General features: G+C 36.0%; 2 protein-coding genes across 2 annotated transcripts; both read right to left on the bottom strand.

Annotated features, from left to right (window-relative positions):
* Window positions 1-1,550: 1,550 nt before the first annotated feature.
* LOC135721534 (ankyrin repeat domain-containing protein SOWAHB-like) lies at window positions 1,551-5,498 on the bottom strand. The gene has a single exon (XM_065243840.2). It carries the CDS (start codon window positions 5,017-5,019, stop codon window positions 2,926-2,928), a length of 2,094 nt encoding a protein of 697 aa, XP_065099912.1. The 5' UTR covers window positions 5,020-5,498; the 3' UTR covers window positions 1,551-2,925.
* A 2,931-nt stretch (window positions 5,499-8,429) lies between these two features.
* On the bottom strand, window positions 8,430-16,700 carry ccni (cyclin I). Its single transcript, XM_065243843.2, has 7 exons — window positions 16,456-16,700; window positions 15,642-15,798; window positions 13,872-14,006; window positions 12,535-12,609; window positions 12,003-12,143; window positions 10,977-11,210; window positions 8,430-9,619 (listed from the first exon to the last, which is right to left on the bottom strand). The coding sequence occupies exons 2-7, from the start codon at window positions 15,753-15,755 to the stop codon at window positions 9,200-9,202; spliced, it is 1,119 nt and encodes a 372-aa protein (XP_065099915.1). The 5' UTR covers window positions 15,756-15,798; window positions 16,456-16,700; the 3' UTR covers window positions 8,430-9,199.
* Between the last annotated feature and the right edge of the window lie 295 nt (window positions 16,701-16,995).

The following is a 16,995-nucleotide window of genomic DNA, read 5'->3' as shown; positions in this document are numbered from 1 at the left end:
ACTAGTCGAAAAAGTTGAAATTAATTGTAGATTCAACTTAAAAATGTAAGTGCAATAAGGAATTTTTTACAGTGTACATTAAAGAAAACCGCAACAGGAAACTGATAGGTGAACAGGAACTACTAAACAAACAATGTAGTAGTAACAAGATCAACAATTCAACCAATATGCTCTGTATGTTTATAAGGGCTGGCCAGGTGAAAAGTGCACTAACATGCACTTAAGGTACACTTAGAAAATGTATTATTTTTAGGGCTGTCAAAAGATTAATCACGATTAATTGCATACAAATTAAAAGTTTGTAGTTGCATAATATATTTGTTTATCTATTGTGTGTGAAAAATGTGTATATATAAATACACACATACATGTATACATAAGAAAAATGTTATACATATTATATATATATATATATATATATATATATATATATATATATATATATATATATATATATATATATATATATATATATATATATAAAATATATATATATATATAAAATATATATATATATATAAAATATATTTATATATATAAATAAATATAAATATATATATATATATATATAAATAAAAATAAATATATATATATAAAAATAAATATATATATATATATATATATATATATATATATATATATATATATATATATATATATATATATATGTAAAAGTTTCTTAAATACATACATACATGCATGTGTGTTTATTCATATTTACAAAATAATAACGCACAGTGCACACACATATATTATGCAAAAACAAACTTTTATTTTGTACGCGATTAATCGCAATTAATCTTTTGACAGCCCTAATTATTTTCATTCAATATACAAAAAATTACATGTTGTGTATTAAGTAACATCTAAGTGTACTCAACTGAGACACCATATATTTTTATACACTAAAAACTTAATTATTACTGTGTACTATTTGTAGTGTACTATTTGGAAGAAGTAACTATACTTTTAATCAGTATATTTGTAGTATATAATTTTCACAATTTTATTTAGCACAAAATAACAATGAACTAAATGCAAGTATTTAAGTTTATTTTTGGTACATATTTATTTTTACCTGGCTGTGCAGACAACATCTGAATTATTAAAAAGGTAGCATGCAGTGTAAAGGACATCTCACTACTGTTTCAGTGTTAATACATTCTTATAAGACAACTACTTCTTTAGGAGATTCAGGAGAAACACAGATAAATAGTGTTTCGTTTCGTTGCAAAACGAGATAACTTCGTTTTAAAAAGTTTTGTCAAAACATGTTTATTATTATGTTATCATGTTATTATTTTGTTTTATGGTGCTACTTAGCTGTATTTTATGAAGGTTTCAATCAAAACAAACCAACTGCAGTTGAATTGATATTAATTGGAATGCACAACCAAAAAACGAGATTTCTGAAAAAAGAAGTTACCTCGTTTTGCAACGAAACTCTTCAAATGTTTACCCCACTGTTTACCATGAATTCCAGAGATTTACTTGATTACCTGTGCATTAAAGCAGCAAATGCATGCTGGTTAACAAAGTTAAAGACAGCATTAAAGGTCAAAGTATTGTCTTTAATTCATATAATAATAAAGTTTAAAGGTGCATCACATAACATAAAATCTGCTGAGCACAAACACAGCAGAGTACACAGCAACACACCCCATGACATGTCCAAACACATCTGCAAAAACACAACACTACAACGCTCTCATGAGATGTTATCCAAACTCCTAAACTTTGTTTTTCCTGCCCTCCCTCCTGTCAGATAAACAATTTGATAACATAAGACTCAGGTTTGACTCGAAATACAAATCATCATAACACGAACAGAACTTTCATTCCCACCTATAGTGTAAAAATGCAAAAGTGTGAGGAAAAACAAATGGGCAGATAATCTTACAAAAACAGTAAAGGAGGTCTTTAAGTTCAAACAGTGCTGGAATGTTCTTCCTAGTGTCAGAAAGCAACGTTTTTCTCTCAACCCCCATTTTAAAGATAAGGAGGATGAGTGAGTTAAATATTAAACCGACTAAACCAGCTGAGAGCTTCCAGCATGAGCAAATCCAGGGTGGAAGAGTTAACGTAAGCACATTCATATCTGGACAGACGGACACCATCATATAAAAAAACAATGTAAACATCAAATGATAGTGAAACATGGGTTTCATTTTGTGCGGACACACAATGACCAGAGAGAGAGAGAGAGAGAGAGAGAGAGAGAGAAAAAGAGAGAGAGAGAACCAAATGTTGGAAAGTTTTTTATGAATAAAACTTCTGAGGATCCCCAATCTGTGACATCATGACTGGATTCACAGTTTACATCATTACAAAGCAAAACACTGCTTTAATGCGATACACATTAACATATTCAAATTACAGGAGAGGTATACATGAACTTAAAGGGATAGTTCACCCAAAAATAAAAATCACGTCATAATTTTTTAGCCTCATGTTGTTGTAAATCTGCAAGAATTTATTTTTTCTGATGAACACAATAGAAGATATTTTGATAAATGATGGTAAGCACACAGCTGATGGTACCCATTGACTTCCATAGTAGGAAAACAAATATTATGAAAGTATTGTGATAAATAAAGAAGAAGATATTTTGATAAATGATGGTAAGCACACAGCTTATGGTACCCATTGAATTCCATTACATTTTTGTTTTCCTACTATGGAAGTCAATGGTTCCCATCAGCTGTGTGCTTACCATCATTTATCAAAATATGTTCAGCAGATAAAAGAAATTCATACAACATGAGGATGAATTTTAATTTTTGGGTGAACTATCCCTTTAAAGCTGCTTTCAAAAGAAAAGCTTTCCAAAGCACAGAAACCCAAGTGTCATTCACAAACACAAGTGACAGTGCATCATTTTTCACCCCAAAAAAGTGCCACCTTTACACTATATGAACCATGAGCCTAAAAAGCTTCAGGACCAGAAGCGACCCTCAAGTGGGACTTGTTCTTAAACAGTGCAGCAATAGACGTGTGTCTCTTCACATTGGGTTTGGTGTTTGCGGGTCTCATAGTGTGTTTGTCCAGGACTGCCGTACCGCAGTTGATCACTTTCTGTGGTGCTCCCAAGAGTTCCAAGATATCCTTGTTTTCATCTTTACTCAAGTACTGCCACGGCCTTTTCCCGCTGCTGTCCCTGATCCGAACGTCTGCTTTGTACGTTTGCACCAGGACTCGAATGAGTTTTTTGTGGCCGTGGATCGCCGCCAGGTGAAGCGGCGTGTAGCCGCACAAGGTCTTGGAGTTCACGTCAAAAGTCATGCCGGCCTTTTCCACTCCGTAATAAAGCGTGTTCAGAACACGATGGTCGCCATGCTTGGCTATCCAGTGGAGGATGGTAAAGCCAGATATAAAGTCACGCTTATACAAAAGACTTGAATCATCTCTGAAGAGAGCGTAGATGTCCGTCCAAGTGCCTGATGCTGCTTTAACAAACCACTCGTGCTCTCGAGGGTCAAGGGGGACGGAGGAATGCTTGCTGCTGAAGGACCCGTCGTGCCCCAAACTTCGTGTGGACCCGGCTGGCGAAAGAAGGTCTCTGGAACTATGCCCCTTGCTGGAAACTAAATTTCCCATGCTCAACGTGGAGGACAGCAGCTGAAGACGGTTTTGTCGCGTGGAGCCGGCCTCCTCCGGGAACGACTGATCCAGGTTTTCCCCGAGACTCCGACACATGCGACTCTGTAGGTGAGAATGGCCGGCCGGTCTGTAGTGCGTCTCAGGAGACGCGCTACGTGAAGACGTTCTCGACTCGTCTTCGAGGTGACCGGTGGAATGATGGAAAGGTCCGATGTTGCGACTCGGTTGGTGCAGCTGGGACAACAATCTGTTCTCCTGACTGCGACGTAGGAAAGCACGGACATCATTCCCATCTTGTTGTCCTGGCAGCTCCTGATACCGCAAACCTTCATCGCTAGGCCACTTCTCGCGCCCGGAGCCCTGCGGTGCCCAACCCGTGTCGGACAGGAGCGAAGAAATGGAGGTGGTTGAAAGACTGTCGTGACTAGTGGTGGGAATCGTTGGGCGATTAAGTTGCAGATAAGTTGGAGGCGCATTTTGGGCTATTTGAGGTACATGCGGTTTCAGTAGACTGTCGTTGCTTTTGCTCAGTCCTGCTTGGGTGTACAGGGGGGCACGGATGTACTGAGGGACGTCCACTAGACAAGGGGTAGAGGTGGATATGTGAGACAGTCCAAGAGATGCTTGAGGAGGCCACGCCTTGGCAGCAGGCTCCTGAGAATGTTTATTGTAAGCCTCCGGCGTGTTTACATTCACTTTTGGTTTTTCAGGTGAAGGTGACGCTCTAACCTCATAGTAAGCACAATGTGTGGAGTTGACAAAAGACTGCTCGCAACCATCTGCTTCCCGTAATTGTCTCATTTTGCCTGGATAAATATTGTTGTGTTCCAGCCCGGTTGCCTCCCGGGGCGCTTTCGATTCCCATGGCTGTACAAAACTCTGGCCACTCCCACTCGAGCGACTGTCAATGTCAGGTGGAGCCGGACATGTGTCACGAATCTGTTCAGCGCAGGACACTGAGATTACAGGTGGTTCTCTCTTAAAGGCTGAAGTTTGGAGATCTTTCTCCAAACTGGGCGTTGAATCGTTGTTATTGTTGTATTTGGTCACAATACCAGCAACAGGCAAGATCTCAACACGAGTCTGAGGAGGTTGGATGGGTAACGCAGTTTGTTTATATTGCTGGTTTGTACTCACCCCTGGTTTAGGGTCCGGATCTTTCTGGATGTCGCGGTTCTTGGCGATGTCTCCAACGTGCGCGAGGTATTTTTTCCTCAGCACGACGTGAGACGCCCCGTCCTCCTGTCTCACCGTCGCCACGGAGTTGACGTATTTCTTAAACAGCTCGCGGTTTTGCTCTCTCTCCTCGTCCTCGCGCAGGAATCGCCTGTAGTGCGTCAGTAACTCCGAGTTTCGCACTCTGCCGCCGTTGTTGATGATATATCGCAGCACGGACTCTTGGTTGAAATCTGTGGCCATGCTGCGCGGGATCTCACGATCAAACAGAAAGAGCTTGACAAACTGTTTCTCCGGTTCACATTGCGACTCCGCCTACACGCTGCTCTCTCTGAGGTCCACCTGCATACCTGCGTGCTGACGTCACCTGTGCACCTGACTAGCGTACCCCGCGCATATAAATTATTACAACGTATTAGAATGAAACGTTTTGGTATTAAAACTTTAAGCCATAAAATGACTGAAACAGAAGTAGTATGAGAAATGTTGCATTGTATGTTCACATGTGACTTTGTTTACATTTGCACTTAGCATAGGCCTACATTCCAATACAAATACTTTATGCCCAATTTCCAGTGGGTACAAGCATTTGAACTTTAAAGACATTTAGGGACACTTTAAAAATACTTTAAAGACAACACACATGCTCATTAATTTGTATCTGTTTTATTTGGTCTTTATATTTTACTATATTGTACTGCTGTTTATGCCTGTGCCTCGACCTCAAGCATTTCAATGTATAACTCTCACTTCAATTAAACTTGAAGCTTGTACTGATAAATGTGAATTTACCTGTTAATATTATGTCAATAATAAAAAGGTTTTAAAATGCATTACACCTTTTCAGGTTAAATAAAATTTAAATAATCCTACCGAATAAACCCCAGCCTAAGATGGTTGGCTGATTTTAGCTGGTATGGCAAAAAAAATAATATCTTTGGCCAAAAATATGTTTTAAATATGTGCTAAATATATTTTGTAGAAAGTAAAGCTTGAATTTGAAAATAGACTTAGTTTTAACCTCTATATATATTAACATACTTCAAAATGTATTTCAGGGGCAACAAATACATTTCTAATTTTGCAACCCATACCGCAAAGTTTGTATAAAATATAAGTATAAAATGTATAATTATGTATAAAATATAAAATGATAAATATATTTTTCCAAATATATTTGATTTTAATCATTTCAACCCTGTTATGTTTACCGGTTTGTAACATACAAAGTTTTTTTTTCGCATTTAATGTGAATATAAATGCTTTGAAATATATTTATTTTTACAATATAGCCTTTTTAAACATTTACAAAAAATGGCATAAAAATATATTGGTGAAAAAAATTAATTTGTAAACATATTTTAAAATATATTTCAGTACATATATTTTTTAAGAATTTATTGTATATTTTTAAATATATTTACAAAAAATATTTAAAAAAAATATATTTTCCTGGACAAAATATAAAAGGTTGTATAAAGTATAAGTATAAAATGTAAAAGTATGTATAAAATATAAAATGATAAGTATATTTTTCCAAATATATTTCATTTTAATCTTTTCAACCCTGTTATGTTTACAGGTTTGTAACATACAAAGTTTTTCTTTGCATTTAACGTGAATATAAATGCTTTTATATATATATATATATATATATATATATATATATATATATATATATATATATATATATATATATATATATATATATGTTTTTTTTTAATGGCTAAAAAATATATTGGTAAAAAATACATTTTTGTAAACATATTTTAAAATATATTTCAGTACATATATTTTTTTGACAATTTATTGTATATTTTTAAATATATTTACAAAAAATATTTTAAAAAAATATATTTTCCTGGACAAAATATAAAAGGTTGTATAAAGTAAGTATAAAATGTAATAGTATGTATAAAATATAAAATGATAAGTATATTTTTCCAAATATATTTCATTTAAATCTTTTCAACCCTGTTATGTTTGCAGGTTTGTAACATACAAAGTTTTTCTTTGCATTTAACGTGAATATAAATGCTTTTATATATATATATATATATATATATATATATATATATATATATATATATATATATATATATATATATATATATATATATATATATTTTTTTTTTTTTTTTTTTTTTTTAAATGGCTAAAAAATATATTGGTAAAAATAAATTTTTGTAAACATATTTTAAAATATATTTCAGTACATATATTTTTTGAGAAAATGTAAATATATTTAAAATTATATTTGAAAATATTTTGTATGGCTTGTTTTAAAGGTTTGGACACTTTTTTAGCTAGCCAAACTTGTCTTAGCTGGTTCGGACTTAAAAGGTCTTTGGTTAGACTGAAAGCTTGGCCAAATTAGCTAAAGGTGGTTGGCTGGTCTTAGCTGGTTTACAGTGGAAGTAGCTAGTTTAAGCTGGTTGTCCCAGCAAGTCAAAGCAATCTGGTGGGTCAGCTGTTCTTCCAGCTTGACCAACTAAAAAGGTGTCCAAAACCCCTCCGAAACCAGCCTGCTACACCAGCTAAAACCAGGTTAGTAGACTTAAACCAACCAACAGGTTTTAGCTGTTTTTTTTTCAGTAGGAAAGCGTCAATAATATCATATTCGTGTATAGTGCCAAAAAGTTGTGGACACCTAAGCCACACTTAACAAATTAAATAACTTTTTTTAAAAGACAGCACACGCAAAACATTATTTTACATTAAGAATTGCACCATTTAAAAAAAACATGAAATAGACCACTTTTTGAAATAAAACATTCAACATGTTCATACAAATAAAGGTTCTCTATTTGTCTGACTGTATGGTTCCATAAAGTAGGAGTTCTCAAACTTTTTGCAAACTTTTTACTACTAGGGAACATTTACCAAGCATATTTTTACAATTATTTCATAGTGATAAACAAAAACACATTCTCTCATAATGTTAATTGTGTGTTTTTAAGAGGAATATTCTGTTCAAATTAAATTTGGACTCAGCATCATTTAAAAAAATGAGCAGTAGCAAGACATGGTTCAGAGATGGTCCTGTAAATATCCCCTTCTTAATAATAAAACAACACAATTATATAATTTATAAGCTAAGCATTGACGATGACCATTAACAACAAACTTTGTTTTACTATAGGCTCTTTGACTATAAAAAGAAAAAAAATTCTTTAAAGAACCTTTAAATAAATTATTCTTCGGGGAACCTAAATCATAAGTATAAAGAACCTTTATTTTAGCATGGGTAGTGTGAAACCAAATAGCTAGAGCCTAACTCCTAAGATGACTCAGAAAAGTTAGTTTCAGGAAAAACTTTGCATCATTTGCTTACATCCTATATTGGTCATATTTTTACTAGTGCAACGTTTCCACAATTACAAAGCAGATGGTCTTTTTGGGCATTAGATAGTAGAATTTGCCTTTCATTTGTTACAGCAAATGAATGATAACCAGCTAGTGCGGCCCATGTCTGATGCATTGATCACATGACCACTCTGTTTCTCTCGTGTCAGGCAGTGCAATGAACCAACCAGTTAAGATCTCACATTACACTACTGAATAATGGCATCCTTTGGGTAACCTCAACACAAACAGATCATTTATCAAGATTAACTCGACACACTCACAAGAAAAGGTCAAGACATTTTGAGTTCAGTACTTTTTTCATTTATTTGAGCATTGGGAGGTTTCTCTGCAGCAGTCCAGTTTATCATCATCACCTCAAAGCAGACGAGAGCGTCAGGTATAGCAAAGGAATGGTGAAGGTCTAAAGCTTTATTCGTTCAGAATATTATTTTGCATTTTATTCTACTCAATATAACACAGTCACAGCTTATTATTATCTTAAGAACAATTGACAAACAATTCATCTAATATCAATCAGGCCATGTATAACACTTTTAATGCTCAGTTATAAGGAAGTGATAGGGAAATTATCACCCTTCCAACACACACACACAATCATTGCTCACACACACACACATCACAACAAGTGTTAAGGCCAAGCCATGGACCAAGAGAATGGAGATGGTACAAAACTAATATACATCTTTAACCACGGCTATTTTAATTGAAACGTCAAATAAAAAGCCCTTAAAAAAGTTTGGGGGCTGATCGACAAAAAAAAAACAGACAGACATAAAAATTAAGGATGAAGTATAGACAGTAAAAATAATAGAGTTGGCAATACAGATAAAAGAGACAAACAGCAACAATTGAATATTTTCTACTTTTTTTCCAAACCTTTTTTCCTGTATATCATTTTTTTTCTAGCTTTTTAAACCTTTATGCACAGTAAATGGTCATGAAACAGCATCATGCAGCATATATGTTTGTTAGTATTTTTGGCTCTCTTCTGCTCTGAGGTCGACAGATAAACACCGTCGCTGCGGTTGTGTGATTATTCAGGCAATTCCTTGCTCTACGTTTCGCTGACAGGTTGAAGAGGCGGGCAGGGGGAGGAGCCAGCCTTCTGCCGGGTCACTTCACCCGTGCACGGGAGCGCCCCCTCCTGGGGATTTTCCTCGTTGTACAGACGCTTGATCCCGTCAAAATACTCATCCACCTCCATGTGTTCCACTTTCCGCTTGGCCGAGGACTTGAAGTGAAGTGGAAGCTTGGTGCGGGTAATGTTGGGGTCAGTGGGTCGATGAGGGTCACAGCCCGGTGCAGTCGGATCGGGGGAGACCTGCCGGGTGGACAGGGCTCCCCTTACCCGAGGATCCGGAGCACGAGGCAGGGGATGGCAGATGTATACAGTGTTAGGAGGCAGGGAAGCCTTGTGTGTGGACAGGCAACGTGCAACCAGCTCTCGACAGCCAATCAGCTGTGAACTGTCAATCTGAGAAAAAAGACAAAGATATAGGAAAACGCGTTACTTTTCAAATAAAGGTGAGCGCATGTATCATATTGATAAACAATACGGCAACAGATGTATGCTACTGTGCTTGTACCATGGTTGGGTTGTACAAAGAAATACCACCCAAACCCCCTGGTGGGTTAATCTCTGACAACAGCACTATAATAAGACAACAATGACAAGAGCATATGTATCATGAAAACAATATATGTTAAATAAACTTTTATTAATATTAATAATTGGACACCATTCCTTCACTGACTAGCCTTTCTATATGCTATCTAGTGTGCAATGTGACATAATGAGTGTTGTAACTTGACAATGGTCTCAAGATTTTTACTAGAGTTAAAGGAGTAGTCCACTTTAAAGATGGGGCCCATTGACTTACCATAGTATTTTTTTCCTACTATGAAAAGTCAATGGACCCCATCTTTAAAGTGGACTACTCCTTTAACTAGTTAACTTGGATAACTGAAGTGAATAATGCTTGACCCTGATAATAAATTATTTTAGATTTGTATAGGGGCGTCAGACAACAATTCAGCTAAATTTTGGATAATCATTAGCTACTGTAATTTTTATGACCCCTTAATGTGTTTAAATTAAACTTTAAACAGGTTAATTGAAACCCGTCTCTACATTTAAATTGACATGTATTACAAAATATCAGGACTAAACCCTTATCTTTCAAACAATCAGCTTTTAAACTTTATTATTTCTTTTCATAACCACAAGCATGCGATAACCATTAACATGTTAAAAAGGAAGTGTGTAGTATCATAATCCTCCAGACAAGCGGGGTATGAAACAAACAGCTGTTAGTTTCAACATTATACATTTATTTTTATATCTGTAGATGGTTTAGTAGTCTGTGAATTCAACCAGATTGTTCAGTGGCTGATGTAATCTTTAAAAAAACATGGTGGCCGACATATTAATATAACCTTTAAAACAGACCTTTAAAGCAAAACTAGAAATTAGGACATTACCAAATTGCGATTTCAATAACTTGTTTTATTTCAAGGAGTGGTTTCCCAGACAGGGATTAGACTAGTCCTAGCCTAAAAAAAATTTAAGAGCTGAAACTGAAAACAACTTGCACAGACATATTTTAAAATACATTTAAAATGTACTTAAAATACCTTTAGTTTTGCCTCGAAATGCTCAAAAGTAATGTTTTTAGTAAGACATGTTTGTTAAAATTAGTTATATTTCCTAATTAAAATGTAATTCCCTAATTCCCTGTCCGGGAAACCGCCCCTAAATGATTTTAAAAAGCAAAAAGGACACAGGTAATAAATCAACCTGTTAAATCCGGTTTAAGAGGCTGAGGTCTCACCTGTGCTTTGCGAAGCAGGTTGACAGTGAGAGCGAGCCAATCAGGACAGAGTTTTTCCAGTTCTAGCGTGATGAGGGCGAGGGACAGCACCGAACCACGCATGTGCAGCAAGGCATTATGGGACAGACAGTGGAGGAGCTGCTGGGTAAGCAGAGCCACATGCTGTGACGGGTTGAAATCCGACAACACCGTGGTGAGGCGCCCAGACTTACAGCTCAAAACCATCGCATGGAACTAGAGATAAAGAAAAGGAGACAAAAGAAAGTGTGATCATATTTGAAAAGCACTGACACTGAAATTTTAAAGTTGTATATTTTCGAATACAAACTTTAACCTAAAGACTTTACTCATCTTTTAACAGCATAAAATTACTTTTTAAACTACAAATATTTTATGTAGTCCTCAATTATTATAAGGCCGGTGATACACTGGCTACGTTGCGTGAGTGTGGCGTTTCAGTTGCGTGGCGGCTGCGTCGCGTTTTCTGTGACTTTACACACCAGAACCGTGCCTGATGTGGCGCTGGCGCGCTGCTGCTGTAAATGACATAGAGGGAGGCCTCCGACAGACCAGGCATAAATATAAAGCCTACTGATACGGACACAGTATTGACGGCAAAATAAACTGTTTGACAGGTGCAATATTTGAAAATCAATATTTATTTATTTATTTAAATTACATTTATATCTGAATTTATGTCAACCTATAGACTTTCAAACATCAAAAATGTCATTAATTAATATGTATTTGTGTACAAAATGACATATAAACATATTTTCCTATTCTAATTTGGCAGGAAAATAGACGTCGGTTCTATTTCTAGCATGCACGCGTTTTCCGCTCAAGCGCCTGAGATGCACGTCGCACGCATGCAGTCTGCCAGCTCTAACCTGTTAACATGGTAGCTGAATTAAAAACAGACATGCCATGCAGCTAAGACGCTTACAGTGTGTCAACGACCTAAGGAGACTTCGTTGTTAATATTTGAAGCATAAGTACGGAGCATTGGTGTGTGAGTGAACTTACGATGTAAAGAAAGTCCAGTGCAGTGGTAGAGTGCAGGTCCCAGTTCAGCTTATCCAGAATAATTCTCTCCATGCGCAAGACCTCTGATGGAGAACAGCCACATTTGCTGCTGGATGCCAGATCTCTCAGAGATGGGATCCGCTATAGAAACACACACATCAAAGATTAAACACACAAACCATGCTGATCTATTACTAACAAACATCCATTATATACTATTATACTGTATAATAGAAAAATCTAGCAAAAAACTTAACTGAATTAATGTAACAGAGTTAGTAAATTTAAGCCACATCACATGGCCAAGAACAAATTTAAGAGGTCTGCCAAAACCTAATCGGATTACATACGAGACCAACAATGCCCATTCAGGTGGAAACAAGAAGAAAAATATCAGTTACTACATTTCAAAGGGAAAAGCCACGGAGATGGTTGCTGACCATGAATCAGCTCAGCTGTTCTTTATAATAAAAAAGGTCATGTTGGACTGGGGAAAACTGATCGTAGATCAGCATATTAATATTATGTTCACCTCATCTTCCTCATTGGTCTTAACAGCCAGGAAGAAACAAGAGATGGCAATGCAGCGGAGGTACTTAGGGCGGGCCTGAAAAAGAGAGAGAGACACAGCAAGAGAGAGAGATCAATGAACAAGTGTGTCAATTTCTTTGGGTCTACTGCTTTTACACACACTGAGGGTGCATCCCAATTCAGGGGCTGAGTCCTTCAAAGGCCGTATTTGAAGGAGGGGCCGCAACGAAGGCTGTCCCAATTCGAAGGCATCTTCACATGCAGCCTTCATTTCCCCTGAATCCTTCTCGGACTTGGCTGGACTTCCAAGTTTTATAGCGTGCCTGCGACATATGGGTATTTTAAAATAAATATATATATAACTGAAGTTAAATAAAAGTGTATATTTAGCTAATTTGAGGTCCTTGTCACTGTTTTATTATTATAAATTATATTTTTTTATATATTATAAAATACGTTTTAATGATGTAAATTAATATTATTGCTGCAGTAGTGTGCATGATGCATTTTACTTCTGTATATTTCTAAGGTTTTTAAAGTTAATATCCTGTTCATCTGCATCAACGTATCATATTCTCACAAACAAAATGAAAAAAATATCTGGCTCCATATTTATTTTTAAAAGTCTGAAACGTCTCCGTTGTGGTCTCGCTGACAGCCGCGGCGTAACAGCAACTGACGCAACTCTCTCTGTAGGCTAGATCGTCTCATGTCGTTTTGCTTCTTGTACATCAGAGGATGCAGCCTTCAAAGACCGAGTCTCGCCTTCAAAGATCACGTCCTTAGAAAGACTCAGCCCTCAAACTGCACCCGCACCCTGAGTTTGACACAATGAAGGGCAAATGTTTCTCACATATATACACTTCCTGTGTTTATTTCCTGTTCTGATGCCCAAGCAAACGGGCTAATCTGATATACACCGACTGCCATGTAACTGCACAACCTGAAAGTGTAAGAACCCAAGTAAAACCACAATAACTGCATCTTAATTGTTTCTCACTTTAAGATTCTCAAATGATCTCTGCAGTCCTTTAACAAGAAATGAGGCTTAAAAAGGATACATCATACACAGGGTTAAACAAATACTGACACTCTGAGTATAATTAAATAGTCATACAACTTGAATTAGGGCTTACTGTTAAATAACAGTCAAAGTAAATTTTATGCAACAATTGCACACAAACATATAAACATATTTTTCAAGGCAACCTGAATAACGCAATATTGTTTTGCATGCACAGTTGCTATGGATGCTGACATAACAGAATATATTGTTGTAAAACCACAATCATTGACAGAGGCAGACGACCTGGATTGGACAGCCGTTTTAAAAATTACCTTAATGGCGGAGAGAAAGCGATCCAGTATGCTGATGGCCAAGCATAGGGTCTCTGGATAGAGCTTCAGCTGGGAGTGAACTTCCCTCAACCACCGAACGGCTTCATCACGCTTTTCAGGGGAAATATCTGTATCCTAAAAAAAAGATACAAAACAGTAACCAGACATCAGTATCTACAGAGGCTCATAAAATAGCACCAAACCCAGTGTAATTCATGCAGATATGTGACCCTGCCTGTAAAAACTCAGCTCATTTACTGCATATTGTAAAGATCATTCTGTGAAAATATAACCTTGATATCTTTAATACTGAGTGAGAAAGGCCACGTCAACGATTGAAATTAAAGTGAAATCAATGAATAAAATCAAACCTCATCATTAGATATATGAGACCTTAGACTGCATTTTGCAGACATCACATGACCGCCTGTTATCTCAGTATTTTATTTGACTTATGACCATGAACCGTAGCATAATTGTGACTGACTGTAGCATTAAACAGTACAGGGCACAATTATTAGGTTTTACAAATCTCATACATAAAGTACCATCCTTGTGACCTTCAAAGTACTTTATGTTTGTTCACACTTAAAAAAACACAAACTAACACAGGGTTAAATGTAACATGGCTACTTTATTTACATATTTAGGAGCCGTGCACTTGACTTTGATATTTATACCAGGCCGAGCAATCTGTGCTTTTGCTCTTTTTTCTCTTACTGTCAGAAGATCTTCTGTGAATTTGTGAAAGGTTTTGATGTGTTTTGGTTAAGATATTGAACAAAGAGGAGGCATGGAAGTAAATTTTTTCATTTTTTTCGATTTCTGAGTTGGGTGTGTAAGTCAGCAAATCCAACCTTACATTATTTTAATCACTGTCTTGTTATCTAACACGACATACCAGCATTTTGAAACATGTCAGCAAATCTTGTAAGTGATAGCTGGGATTGAAATTATTTTTACACAGCGGGGTTAGTTGTCACACAATGTTGCAAAGAAGCCTCAGGTATGCAATGATAATGAAATTATAACGATGTAAATGTTAATAATCAAAATGATAACTGTTAATATAATATCAGAGGAAATAACTCACAATTATGATTTTTGTCTTAATTGTGCAGCCCTATTTATAAATGTATTTATATGCATTGATGCATAATACAAGGATGGTTAGATGAAGGATCATGGATGGATGAATGTGTGGATATCTATCTATTATAGGCAGATATATAAACAATTAGTATATAGACAGAATTTATTAAATATGTGTTTGAATTTACATTTTCTAGCAGGTGTTACAACAAACCCCCTGTTAGTTCCAATTAACCCCACCTATGGGTTAACATTTGCACTCCTGTCACTTTCTGTGTTATTGTATGATAACGGTAGGTCCCACAAACAAACGTTAAGTGTTCATTTGTAGCAGAGATGTGTGTGATGTGTAAAACAGTTATTAATTTAACTTTAAATACTTAAGTATATATATATTAAATATTTAATATATATATTAAAGTTAAATATTAAAATATTTTTTGAATTATACAGCCAAAGCCAAAAAGCGTTTGTTTGTGCCCGGCTCTCCCCTACTGGCTAATTATTGATGATTACTCATGATATTTCAATCTATTCAGTCATCTTTTATCCACAAAATGAGACTGCAGTTATTCTTAGAATAATTTATCTGCATATCTATCTGCCTTGCACAATGTAAACATTTTTTGTTACACCCAACAATGTGGATATATCAGCAGCACACCCAGTATCACTCACCTGGTTGGTAGGTTTCTTTGGCACGTGAACCTTCCACAGTTTGGCTTCCCTAGAAACTGCCCTCTCCAAAAGAGAAGACAGTTTCTGGCTCTCCAGGGGTTCGGCAAATTTCATCACGAACCCTGGAAAAGCCTACCTCCCCACTGGATACAGCTACCTAAACATAGGACACATACAACAGCTTTAACACATACATATGTAAAACATATATGCATAGAGGGCATATCATTAATCTGTCAAATAATAATTTCATTAATAAATAATTTTATTTATTATAAAATTCTTACAAACAGCAAAGGGAGATGTTTAGATACTTTATTAGCTTAAGTTATTATTTAACTTTTATCATAGCAGCTCTATAAACTTTATGACATGACGATAACCGTCAAAATCCATAACATAAGCCCATTTACGATGTATCTGGATTGATGTTTGTGGTGATGCTCAACTGTCATTCGGTTTCTAATGTTTGGACGAAAAATAAACACTTCTGATTTAGCATCCCATTTATCAATCCATACATTGAAAATGAAGTATTGGTGTATATCAGTATTATATGATATAAAGAGATGATTATTAAACAGATGACATGGGTGTAAGACGCTGTTGACGCAGTTTACATTACGTTAAATGCGTGCTAGCGGACTAGCCACAGAGCGATACGTCAACAATAACCTGTTTACCGACAGACAGCTACACCAAAAATGACATTAAGGCATTTAATGTATACAGTGTATCTTTTAAAAACTGTGTTTTTGAGTGAAATGCTAAGATTTCTTTATACAATCCCTCAGCAATTGCGAGATTTTTTTACCTCCCCTGCAAGGTTGTGGGAAACGCAGATCATCCGGTCCATTAAACTGAGGTAAAATGAAGTAGCAAATCGGACTCCGTCATCTTTTTACGCGTCCATCTTCGCCTCCATTTTCGACATAGAATCTGGCAGGGGCTTAAAAAACTTAAAGGGATCCTTCCAAACTGATATTAAAAAATAAAATGAACGGAATATAGACAGGACCGTCTACTTCCGAGGAGGGGACTGAGAAGGAAGGAGAACCTTCCGCCTACCTCCTTCGACGCACACAGGCACCTTCACCGAAAATATTTTTTTAAGGAACGAAATAAGAACATGAAAAATAATAAACGGCTAAAACACCACAAGGGACCAAAAGCAAATGTAGATGTGATCGGGATTTCATTTTCAATGAAGATTATTTGGAAGTTAGAAAATGTGTCATCACTGATGACTACTTTTTCTGGCGAAGGGATTTTTGGAGTGTTGATGGTTTTGTAGGGACTACTTTCACATACAATGAATATACAGTACAAGGTCTCACGATTATACATGTAAAGC

Source organism: Paramisgurnus dabryanus, chromosome 18, assembly GCF_030506205.2.
Source record: "Paramisgurnus dabryanus chromosome 18, PD_genome_1.1, whole genome shotgun sequence".
NCBI lineage: Eukaryota > Metazoa > Chordata > Actinopteri > Cypriniformes > Cobitidae > Paramisgurnus > Paramisgurnus dabryanus.
Note: the sequence above shows the minus strand (reverse complement) of the source record. Positions and strands in the feature narration are given on the sequence as shown.

What these genes read in the sequence shown, in the direction of transcription:
- LOC135721534 (XM_065243840.2), bottom strand. Translation starts at nt 5,019, where the DNA reads ATGGCCACAGATTTCAACCAAGAGTCCGTGCTGCGATATATCATCAAC.
- ccni (XM_065243843.2), bottom strand. Translation starts at nt 15,755, where the DNA reads ATGAAATTTGCCGAACCCCTGGAGAGCCAGAAACTGTCTTCTCTTTTG. An exon ending in CAAAGAAACCTACCAACCAG is followed by an intron (nt 14,007 to 15,641) that starts GTGAGTGATACT and finishes TCTTTTTTTTAG; the next exon opens with GATACAGATATTTCCCCTGA. An exon ending in AGACCAATGAGGAAGATGAG is followed by an intron (nt 12,144 to 12,534) that starts GTGAACATAATA and finishes GTGTTTCTATAG; the next exon opens with CGGATCCCATCTCTGAGAGA.